The sequence below is a fragment of the Protomyctophum parallelum genome (assembly GCF_964188405.1).
Source record: "Protomyctophum parallelum genome assembly, chromosome: 13".
Taxonomy (NCBI): domain Eukaryota; kingdom Metazoa; phylum Chordata; class Actinopteri; order Myctophiformes; family Myctophidae; genus Protomyctophum; species Protomyctophum parallelum.
This window is the reverse complement of record NC_139708.1, coordinates 12,714,889-12,727,634: the sequence shown is the minus strand read 5'-3', so window position 1 is coordinate 12,727,634 and position 12,746 is coordinate 12,714,889. Positions and strand designations below refer to the sequence as shown.

Here is a 12,746-nt window from a genome sequence, read left to right as displayed (position 1 = left end):
CTTTATGAGAGAAATAGTTGTTTTTTTATGGTTAGAACCAGATTGGGTGTTTAGGGTGTGATATTTAAAGAAGTTAGGTTCAGGAACATAGATTTGCATATGCCTGATTTATACATATTCGTATTAGTTACGCTCCGGTGTAATGCACATCAATAGCCAATCAAAAAGCTCACATCGAGGGTAGATGGCCTATTTTCCCATTTTAGGCTTAGGGTTAAAACTGCCAATTATTTTAACTGCCATACATAAAATCGGCAGTTCCTAAAAATGTTAATGTCCTCACAATTATAGTAATATTAACATAGTTGTGTGTGTGCGTATGCAACGGTGGAAGGCTGTTTACAGTTAAAGATGGAGTGCGGTGTGCCATGATTTTTGTATTTTTTCATGTGTTTATGACGTGACAGTACTTCATTAGACCCCTTGGTGTGGTTATGTGCAATGATGTCTTCCCTTTGTATTAGAGTTTCTTACTGGAAGCTGAAACCTTGACAGACAAACGTGCCAATGAAAAAAAGTGATATAGTGACATCACAATATCATCCCCTCCCCCTTTATCATACAACAGCAGTGGTTGCGGCTTCTGTTCAGGTGGATCACCACCCATCAGGCAAACCAGGCATACATAATGAACTGGTGGGTGTGGCCACATAAAAACGACATTTTAACAAATACTGTACAATTTTTGGAAAAACATCCACTGCATCTTTAACGGCACCAACCCACGGTGATGAAACTGCAAAAAGACTCACCCCCAAAAACAAGATAGAGATCATCATACTGTTTTATTAAACATATAAATACAAATTTCAACAGAAGGAAGAAAATGAACACAAAATACTTGAGACAAGTCTATAAAAAAAAGAAAACAAAAGAGCTGCGGATTAGAACATTGTGGATTTCCAAGGGTTCCGTGAGAAAGTAGAACGTTTTTCTTTTTTGTAACATTTCGCACGCTTGATCAGATATTAAAAAATAATAATTTATAAACACTGAACGGACATTGTTTTTGTCGAGTCTGCTCTATTAGGGTTGGGGGCCTGGTCAAATATTCAGGGTTCTGAAAGTGTGGGACGGGTCGAATCCTGTCTCTCAAACTTTGATTTTGATGACCCCCATAACTCTGAAAGTGCAGAAATGTGTACACTCTCCGGAGTTACAGACCTGTAAGGGTCCATTTGGAACTCCCCTCAAGGAACCCTGAGGGTCCCTGGACCCGACCTTATCCCCATCAACAACTTGAACCCCATAATTAGTTGAGCGGATTCCCAAGGGCTAGGGCTACAGGGCTCGCTCCCGTTTTCGCTCTAGATTAAATACCTTCGCGGGAAATAGCCGCTGTACAAGCTGGTAGGCCTGCTACTCGTGTCAAGCACCGAACCGTAGTATAAATTAGGCCTCCAAAACCAGCCTTGATCCATATAAGCACAAATAATAAGTGTCACGTGTACAGTATGTGACTTAGGGCTGGGCAAATACAACCAAAAATATATTCAAACCAATATTTAGAACCAGTAACTGACTTATAAACATATAATTAAATATATATAATTTTCAATCAACAAATACATACAGAAAAAATCGAATGGATCGTTTATAATCGACAAAATCAATTAGTCTGCTTAAGTTATTAACTTTAGTTTTTCCAATGGTAGCGACGTACACAAATAATTAAAATTGCCAGTTGACAAGGTCACACGTGTCAAGTTGGGAGCTTATTTCCAGAAATAAGGACATGCATGGTGATCGAGGCAGCAGTTTGAAATAATCCTGCTATTGATTTGAAGTGGTTATCGCCCCAGCCCTAATGAACAAATTTCAGAACAAATCAGCAAACAGAATACAACAGGTCCAACGTCTCATTAATCTCCACTTAGTGGTAGAGCTAAAATGTCTTCTATCGCAGTGAGATTGGAGACACAGTCACATTTATCTTATCTTATAATCAGTTTGATTTGAATGAAAAATTAAAAAAAGAAACTTCTTGAAGCCAGAAATAATTTATTTTGGCATGCGTTGTGCACCTATTGAATGTTTTCCATCCTGTACATTTGTCGTGGTAATTCAAAATTGTCGGTCTTCCTCTATCATGATCCAAAGACATTTGTGACAAAGCAAAACTTTTGTCTTTTCGCTGTAAAATTATACTTCTAAAACAACAGGATGGTTGTTGTTTTTTGTGTTGACATACCCCTTTTCCTGGGGATAATATGGGAGTTTCAAGGTTGTCGTTTCGAAATGTATCACTGTTGTAAACTTGATCAGAACAATCATGGCCACCCAGGACTGCATTTCAGATTATTTCTACCAAGTAAAAAAGAATACACACATTTAATCGGTCTGTAATGATATGGTGTAATTCCCTTTACTTTTTGGCAGGAACTACTAAAAATATACGAAGCACCGGTAAATATGAACTTTAAAGCCATAGGGCGTTTTGATAGAAGCTTGGGTTGTTTACGTTAACCTTGTGTAACATGATGTAACTAGTCTGATTAGTGACATATATCGCTACGTTTTGGATTATTCATTTCTAATCAACGGAGCGATATACAATAAACCAATTGGACTAGTTACATCAGGACATGGTCAAGTACACTACAGTCCAAACCCTCTACCAAAGTGTCCTATGGCTTTAAAACCCATTGATGGTGTGTGCGTTTGTGTGTGTGTGCGCGCGTGTGTGTCTGCTGTTAAAGAATACATTCAAAGCAGGCGTGGGGCCTCTCCCCGTTCAGAGGTAGCACTGTTGAGCTGCGGTAGGTTGTGTGGGAAATCACTGAGCTGGCCTTTACCCCACACAGTCCAACTCCTCAGGGTTTCCACTTAAGAGTGTTCAAATGTAACCGTCGGTTACATCTGAGCACTCCAAAGTTACAAATGGTAAAAACTTGGTAACAAATTAAAGAGTGCTGTAAGTGATACATCTTTGATAAAATAAGTGTTGTATAGCCTATAGGCCCTATAATCATTGCTTACTATTATTTTAGGTATCGACTTTTGCACTGTTCATTCTTTCGCTGTGTCTTAGGTTAGGAGAAATGCATTTTCGTTTCCTTACACTTGTTACAGACAGCAATGACAAATAAAGAAATGTTGAATCTTGAATTTGCAATAGACGGTTTGTCTCTCCGGCTCTTTAGTAATCAGAAAAAAGCATTTTCTTTCTTCCGATGGGACACAGAACAAACACTGTAGCAACTAACTTTAACAATAAACTCTTTGTTTGAACCAAGAACATATCCCTTACAGCACCTTTAACACAGAGTATCAGTCTTGTCTGTGCGTAACAGTGAAATTGACGTCTGTGTATTTGCACTGGTCTGTTTTGGCTGAGCCTTTTAGATGCTCCCATAGATGCTCCCATAATATGTTGTAATATGTATATTAAGTCTTATTTCTCACCGAAACCACAAAGCAATGCCTTATTAATGACAATTCTGTGTGACATCAATTAAACCCAATTCATACATTGTTACGTCGAAAATAGCAGACCTTCAAGCTCATTGCGAGCTTGTAGGTCTGCCATTTTCACCACAAGACAAAGCATAAATTGGACATTATCCCTGCTCAAAGTCTCTTTCCGTTATGTTCATTCCATCTACAAAAAGAAAAACATTAAAAAAGAAACCCTACAATATAAATGTGCCAGCTGTCTGTCTGGCTATATAATCTTAAGTCAAAATAGTCAAATTATTGCTGTTCCTGCTAAACAAAGCCGAACCAAAACCGATCCCTCTTTTTTGAGATTCATCCGCTTTCTTTTTTTATATATTTTCCGAAAACACAAGAGCGGTGTGCTAGCTGTCCGCACGCCCCAAGCCCACATCGCTCATCGACACAAGAGCATGCAAACACAAGTTGAGCGAGAGTTGAGTTTCACTGCGCTTAGCACTGCTATGGCCAAGCGTATGAAACCCAACCCCTGCCCGGCTCCCGTCTCTATACCTCACCTACACCAGTGGATCTCAACCTTTTTCATTTCAGGGACCCCCTGTTTGGTGTGCATTATTAGGCCACGGACCGCCCCCACACAAAACAAGGGGGAGTGGGGGGGAAATTACGTTGGTAGGAAAACGGCCCGATGGTGATGGGTTGAAGCACTGCATCACACGATGGCTCTGGTCCTGTGTAAGGTACGTGTTTTAAGTGCTCTGTCGGGTCCTTCACAAACCCTCCCCCTGTCCCACGAAAAAAAAAGATGATCTGTGTCAATCTCTTCCTCGTGAAAATGTTTTTCCTTGAATTCCTGTCCGATGAAGTTTTTTCCCCCCCATCGGCTTCGTATCCCACTTCCTGTCATTAGTGGTTTGTCCCCTCGAGGGTACTACTTCCTCCTTGGCTTGGATGAGTATCGATGAAGAGAGAACGAGACAGATTGCTCATCATCATCATTTTAAGAAAAGATAAACAAAACAAAAAGGAAAAACCAACAGCATCTTGCCCTCTCTCCACCTCACCCCCGAAACCTAACTTTTGAACCATTTTAGGGTGATTCATACGTGGCTGCACAGTGCGCACTGGCATCGCACACCGAAAAAAACCGATCTGCAAACTCGCTGCCACGCGTCCCGAGCAATGTAGATTGGCCATTTCCCGGCGCAGGTCACCAGCATTTCCCCTCGAATCTACACACCTGCCCCGAACCAAACATTAGGCTACAAACCCCCCCCCCCCCCCCCCCACATCCCCCACCACACACACACACACACTCCCTGACAGCCACCCAAGAGTCTCATCTCTGGCCGTGGAGCGCCGACACGACGGGCGGCTGCTGGGAGACAGGGGGCTGCGACACAGGTGGCCACATGGGCGTGGCGGGGTGCATGTGGTGGAAGTGGTGGTGGTACTGGTTGCCGTGGTGATGGTGGCCCGTGGGTGAGGAGGGGGGCAGCCAGGGCGGCTGGTGGCTGGGCGGAGACGACGCCCAGAAGGAGCCGAAGCTCGACGATGACGAAGGGGGCGGCGAGCACGCCATGGAGGAGGAGGAGCCGCCCACGCCCACACTATAGCCGGCGCTGGACTCGGACGTGCGCAGCTTGGAGAACATGGTGATGGCGTCCGGGAAGTTGGGCGGCGTGGCCGGAGTGTTCCTGGGAGTGCACATCTGTGAGGTTAAAAAGAAAAAGGAGAGCAGAGTCAGTGGCTGAAAGGGAAACGTGAAAGTCCTAAAACCATGAAAACCTGAGCATGATTCTATTCTTCTATTTTCTACATGAATATAACCACATTATAACCATATAAAATGAAATGGGAGTTAAATGCTGCAATTTGTAAAAATGGCAAAATATGACTCCTAACGTCGTTGAAGAGTCCTGGGACTCATCTAAAAGACCATCCCTGCATCCCAGGACTCATTACATTGAAAACCTATTTACATCCCTGCATCATAGCTTAGTTTTTATTTCGATTTTGTTCAGTGAAAAACAGTTTGGTCGACAGACATTTTTCATCATAGTTCAAATCGACAAAATCCACAGTGGCGTAACAATGCTGCTGTGCCAAAGCTCTTCAATGGGGTCATTCATCAAAGCGCCGGTTGAAAGGCTAGCGTAACGTTGCTGCCGTGCGAACCGAAACAACACAGACGTAAAACAAACATGCTTCCAGGGATCAGGTGTACGGCCATAAATAAAGGTGGTGACGTGGTGGACCTCTGGGCGCTGGACTGAGACCTGTTTTATTTATAAACATACACACTCCCTGCCACGGTGGACCTCTGACGTATACACAATATACACATGCAAAACTGCATGCCTACTCGTGTGCGTGTGCACACACACACACACACACACACACACACAGCCTGTCGTACACTATGTCGTAACTATGCAGGTACGTGCTCAGTTGTTAACTTTTTTTTTCATAAGTCATCAATAAACTGCGAATTAAACATACCGTGTTTTATAGCATGTTACGCAGAGAAGCTCAAGCTGTTAATGTAGCAATCAAGAACCCTGTTTTTTTCTCCTCTTGCAAACAAATCCACACACAAAAAAGTATTCTTCTAATACTATCTTTAAATAATCTCTCAAATCGATTAGTCTAATCTGAGTCTGTCAAATGCCTACACAAAAATACCCACTTCTTTACACCTGTATTCCTCCAATGTGACAATAAAGTTGATTCTCTCGCTCTCTTTCCCTCTCCCAATACCCCCCCCCCCCCCCCTCTGAATTCTGGATCCCTATGAAAAAGAACACAACAACAATAAAACCTCTTAATCGCTGCGTCTTCATGGGCACCTGACTTTTCACCTGGATTTAGCAACAAATGTGTGGTTTGCATTCACTGGTTCTCAACGTGGAGTCCGGAGACCCCCAGGGGTCCTTTGAGATGGTTCCAGGGGGTTCCCCAGCTAGTAAATTATTGATAGTTTAGGGACCCAATGGAAAACGTGCAGGTCTGTAACAGGTCTACTATTTGGTTCCACCCTCGGAGTTAAATTAATTCCAAGTGTAATTGTGGCTTCCAGAGACCGAATGCATATCAAACTAGGGGTCCTCGAAATAAAAGAGGTTGAGACTCGCGATACTAATATACACACACACTACTGGCTGAACACTAAGCCAGTGTTGATGTGAGCTGAGAAGTGTGTGAGCCGTTTCGGAGGGTCCCCGGGTGCTTGGCATGCCTGCCCAAAGCCCGGTATAACAGGTGCTGCTAGCAGGAAGACCTTCAACTCTATATGGCACGGACGCACGATGTCGAACCAAAATACACCCGGCAGCCCCTCTCTTTGTTTGGTTCTAATACTGACTAGCGGTGCAACAGTAACAAATCAATCATCTAATTGCAACCAAACCTCACAGTTAACTACGGAATCGAGCATTTCCCGCCATTGTCTCGTGTGTCGTGCCCAGGTCTCATGACATCATGTGACATCATCAGGGATGGAGATGTGGAGACCCTGATGTCATAGGAAATGCGACCTGCTGTCGCAGTTAAGCCCATATATGGAGATCCCTGATGTCATCACTATTGGCCAGAAACTCATATGACCTCAAACCCTTAGATCCCCATATATTTCACGTGGTGGGGGGGTGACATCGCCCCCCCCCCCCCCCCCCCAAAAAAAAACACTTGTAATTACAGCAAAGCACAGTGACAGCTGGTGTGTATGTGTGTGTTTCTGTCTAGCCCAGCCAACCAGTCAGTCAGTGGGGAGCGGCCATGGACTGTGGAATTATGGGTAAAATAATAGGCAGTGTGTCCTATGACCTAAGCTGTGTGTGTGTGTTGTTTACAACAGCAGCAGGCTCCCCGGGGTAGTGAGGGGACAGGCCGGGGGCAGGAAGTTCAACAGCTTTAGGCTAAAAGGCAAGTCTGGACATGCCTTTAATGTGGTACCCTCCAGAAATATGTATGCAGTTATGCACGCGCGCACGTGCACGCACACGCACACGCACACACACACACACACACACACACACACACACACACACACACACACACACACACACACACACACACACACACCTTACTGCAAGAGGTGGAATTGTGTATAATAAACAGTAGGCTTACATGAGAAGTCGTTTTGAGAGTGCCGTTTACATTGTTACAGTAAAATGATAAATGGTAAATATAGGGACGCACCAATGTGACATTTCTGACACGCACTCGCTATCTCTCTCTCTGTTACGCCATGGGGGAGATGGTGATGTTTGTGCTCCTATCGCACCAGGTGACCATCATGCATCACACACACACACACACACACACACATACATACGCATGCACGCACACGGGAACGTCTGTGTGCCTTTCTTTTCTTTATCCCTCTTGCTGTCTCTTCCTACCCACATGTAGACAGACAGACACACTCACACAATGTCATCCAACCAGTTCCCTCGTTTACCCTACCCCCCTCATCCAACCCATTGACTGCAATCAACTGTCAACTTTTATTTTTTTCGTGAGTGGACGACACACAAATAAAATGGCGATGCCATGAGGTTTGCTGGACAACGCACATTAATAAAAATGAAAATGTCGTTGGGGTTTTGTCAGCGAACGACATGCATAAATAAAACCAAGATGTTTAACGTGACCTTCGGCACATATACGGTAACAGGGCTGCGTTGACGTGACGCGTGTTCACCGTCACTGTGACAGACAGCTCTGGCAGGGAATAAAGGTAAAAAGGAAAAATCTCCCGACTGTTTTGTCGGGCCAAGTGTACAATCAGTGATTTGTGACTAGGGCTGTCACAATTATTACATAATCGCCTAATCGCTAGTATTTGAGATCTCAATTATTTTTGCATAATCGTCAGTTATTGAATATTTTCACGTTGGGTATTCAGCTAACCGTCTGCTGCCCATGGAGATCCATATAAGCTATTAAACGCGGAGGTTGGCAAGTTGTAGTTTGTTCTTTATCTAATCAGGTTAAGAATGAGATGTTTTTTGTGATTTAGGAATGTGACGTTCCTGAGCTATTGAGCCAGCGCTGGTCATTGCATCTGTCTGTATGTATTTTGTCATTGTGTTTTCCGACGGCACAGGATCTGTCTCCCCCTTCCGTCGAGTAGTATTGACGGACAGTGTAGTCTTGAAACTTTGCGTGGGTCCACATTAACATGCTCCCGTCCAACTGTCAGAGCAGGCTTTCAGGTGCCTGTCTGCCACACAACCCCCGCGTTGGCCGCGATGCTTCCCCAAAGATTCACCCGCGTCTGGTAAGTTATGTCGACTGACATGCGAACATTAAGAAGGTGTGGAATAGCTGTAGCACTAGTATGGGTCCGAGTTGTTTTCCCCGTGTGGGTCTGATGCATACAGTAGGTCTGATGCCTGTCTGGGGGGGGGGGGGGTGTGTGAAAAAGGGGATGTGCGTTGGAGAATGCAAGGGGAAAACTGTGTCCCAGTATTAATCTGTGTCCGTCCCAACATGCATTTCACTGGTGACAGTGGTGACATGTGATTTGCGGGGAGATGAGTTATTTTTGACGCAATGAATCGATTGTTTTTATGTTTGGTGTGTGCAATGCTGGGCACATTGAGGCTGGAGATCAGGTCTGTGCAGCGCTAGGGTTCTTGAGGCTGTGCGTGCGTCATGGCGTTGTGAGGTGGTGCTCTAAGCGAGCAGCTGTCTTGCTCTGTGCTAAGGAAGTCTGGGCTACAGACTGCCGGAAAGTAAACGGTCCATTTAGTAATGATTATGCAGAATTATGATGTTCAGGTATCAATCATCATGTTTCTTGCTGTTCTGCATACAGCCAACTAGTTGAAGAAATTGCCAGAATGAGGCTTTAACTAACTTTCAGGTTTTTTTATGAAATATCCGAGACCAATAGAGAGTTATTTGAAGATGCTTCTGAATTGCACATCACATGTATTATTCTAATCGCCATTTGAATCGTCTTTCATCGTCTTATTAAAGAAACAACTGAAATGGGTCACGTGACGAGTGAGAACTTTGAATCCATACATTTGGTTATTGCTACGAAGCTTAAGCCCAAGTGGCCCCCAGGGGCCCAGAGGAATGCTGGGTGACGAGACACACATAGATGGGTGGATGGCAGATTCTCTCTGTACTCCGTCAGTAAACACACACACACCCTTGTATTCTTCCATCACTCCTCCTACTCAGCCAGTCCTGACACATACACACAGAGCCTGGGGCGCTATGATGTAATGGCACTGCACCCAAAATAATAACAAACACACACACACACACACACACACACACACACACACACACACACACACACACACGAGCCTGCCTCTTCCAGAGCAACTGACAGCAAGCACACGCACACCTTAACAGAGGCGGCAGTTTTAATTAAAGCTGCAACTGTAACTTTCCTGCTGAAGTGTTTTGTTTTGTTTTTACGTCAAACCAGAAACAGGATTGTGTCAAAGGTCGTGTCCAATCGAGACACAGTATCTTGGAAGTCTCAATAGGAGAGCAGGGAGACCCACACAAGAGAATATTTGTCAAAAATGATTGGAAAACATGCCCCAAACGATTGCTCAAGTGGTTAAACAGTTCCTCATCCCCTGATCCGCAGTGACCAAAATGGCTGCCGCTGGGGAGTGGTATTGCGCAACTTCGCAAGCACAGCAGCGTTGAACCAAAGGCAGCAGCTCATCCAATGTGTGTGTGTGTGTGTGTGTGTGTGTGTGTGTGTGTGTGTGTGTGTGTGTGTGTGCACAACGTGCATGTGTGTTAATCTAGCTGGATTTAGAAGCTAAAGTATGAATTGGCTAGCGTAGAAACCAGATGAGTCTGCCATTGCAAAATAAATGTGCTTGCCAGATTTGGTCTGGCAACGTTGTGATTTGATCTCACTCCCTCTGAAGTAGAGAGGGACCAATCAGGAACCAGTATACAAATATGGGGCAGGTTTCTTTTACCAGAGGCATTTATACACAGTGATAATAGCCATTAATAAGAAAAATACAAAAGAATACAAATAAATACAAAACAGAAAGTTGAAATATGGAGACCTAAGGTTTCTGTCCGACAGCAACAAACATGGACACCCCGGCTACTGATCAATGGTTTCCATTCAACACATTGGTGGACTGCTATTATATTATACAATACTATTACTAATGTTATACCTGCTATTATTGTTATTGCCATCATTACAGTTGTTAATATTGTTGTTCTTGTGACCTTTAAGTGTCTCTCTCCTCTCTCTCTCTCTTCGCCTGACACGGTCATGGCAGATGGCTGCTCACCCTAGAGCCTTGTTCCGCCCCAGGTTTGTTTTCTGGGTTTTTTCCTTGCCCATGGTGGCAAAAAAAAGGTTGGTTGTTTTGGGCGGGAGGGACAACATGGGGTCTCTGCTTTATACTGTATGTAAAGTGTCTCGAGACGAGACAACTGGTTGCCTTGATTCAGCAAGATACAAACTGCACTAAATTGTTAAATATTTGTGTTAATGGTATTAGATTACAATGATTTGTTTGTGGCCAAAATAATTCCAACTAGAAAAAGTGCCCTTCTGGGCACAGGTCTCCACCAGGAGGAGAGGAGTGTGTGTTATGTTTGGCAAAATGTTTAGATGTGTGTAAACGTGTGTGTGTGTGTGTGTGTGTGTGTGTGTGTGTGTGTGTGTGTGTGTGTGTGTGTGGTGGCTTGAGACTGATTTGAAAACGGCCAAGTGGCATTTTTTCCAAAGCCTAGTGGGAATATGCATGCACAGTTTCACCACAATCGGACGCTGCGTTGAGTAGTTGTGGCGATTTGTACAAAACGGGTACAAAGCAGGCTACTCCTGAAAAGTTTAGAAGCCAATCATAGCCAATGAGGGTGGATTATGAGAAATCAAACAAACCCGTCTTGATCACATGACTATGGAGAGCATGTGTACCGATTTGCGTGAAATTAGGATAAATCTGAAGGAGTTATATTAGAAAATGTGTTTTACATATGTCGGCCTCTGGTGGCGCTATAAAGAGCAGATGTGAAAAATTCCAGGCAAAGGTTTTTCCTTGGCCTAGTCTAGGGAGTTATCCACAGATATTTTCGGCCAGTTATAGCGCCACCATGAGGCTGAGTTGAAAATGTTCATGTGGCATTTCTTCCTCGGCCTAGTGGGAATGTGCGTGCACAATTTCACGGAAATCACACGATTTATGATTCATGATGTTCATGATTTGCAGCATTTTGTTTGAAACTGAGCAACTTTGGAAGCCAATCTTAGCCAATCAGGATGGAGTCTGAGAAATCTGAAAGACCCGTTTTGTTGAATGGCTCTAGAGAGAATGTGTACCAATTTGCGTGATGTTTGGACAAAATCTGTAGGTGTACTGTCCAAAACCTTGTTTGGCACTATAACAGGCCGTTCTGGAAATGTTGGGGCAGAAGTTCATCGTTGGCATCCAGGGAGTGTGTGTGCAAAATGTGGCATTGATCGGGTTAACGGTACCGGAGATTAGCTGTTCACAGACGGACGGACGGACACACGGACGGAGTGCAAAACATACTCTCTCGTCTCTCCCCATGCCTTTGGCCTGGTGTAGACAATTAACGGTATCCCAATAATCACCACATTCCGAAGCTGCATTCATATTCTGGGGGGTAACATTAGCCAAAGAAAATAACAGATCTACAAGCTCATGGTGGTTGTCCCCAGCAAATGTAGCATCATAATAATTTCAACCACTTTAATCCATTCATATGTTGGACATTCAAAAATAGCAGCCTCCGCAATTTGTTTTTTATACAAATCTTCTCTTCTGGGGATTCCTGGCACAAACCCATTTCAGGTGGGGGTCCACTTGTATACAAAAATAATTCCACAAACGCATCACCATGAGGACGTGTTGCCGTTGGCTGCTTCGTAGTCGTCGTCAGCTTTGTAGGCTCTGGGTCATTTTTGGCACACGTCACTGGATGATAAATTAAGCTTAAGTCTTGTTCGCTTGGAACCAAATGAACTTACCATCTGGTGGTGATGACTAGGTATGTTGGCCTCCTGGAAGAAGGAGCTGAGGGCCGTCTGTGTACGAGAAAACACACAGAGAGAGAGAGAGAGAGAGAAGGAAATAGTGTGTGAGAACATTATAAGGACTTGAACTTGAGAGGGGGTTTGCTAACACACACACACACATGACCACAGAGAGCAGTTTCACATTCAATGCTTTATCTTGCTTTTGCTGCTGGGAATATGAGTCGTCTACACCCCCCCCCCCCCCCCCCACACACACACACACACACACACACACACACACAGACAGACACACACACCCTAAAAGGGTCAGTCAGTCAGTCAGCACGGCCGAGCCATG

General features: G+C 44.2%; 1 protein-coding gene across 1 annotated transcript in view; it reads right to left on the bottom strand.

Annotated features, from left to right (window-relative positions):
* Positions 1–766: 766 nt before the first annotated feature.
* Positions 767–12,746, bottom strand: part of ubald2 (UBA-like domain containing 2) — an 18,037-nt gene continuing 6,057 nt past the window's right edge. Inside the window, exons 2-3 of the mRNA XM_083779332.1 lie at positions 12,401–12,457; positions 767–5,107 (exon numbers count right to left, since the gene is read on the bottom strand). Coding sequence (XP_083635458.1) covers positions 4,736–5,107; positions 12,401–12,457 — 429 coding nt within the window. The 3' untranslated portion in view covers positions 767–4,735. The remainder of the gene's footprint in view (positions 5,108–12,400; positions 12,458–12,746) is intronic.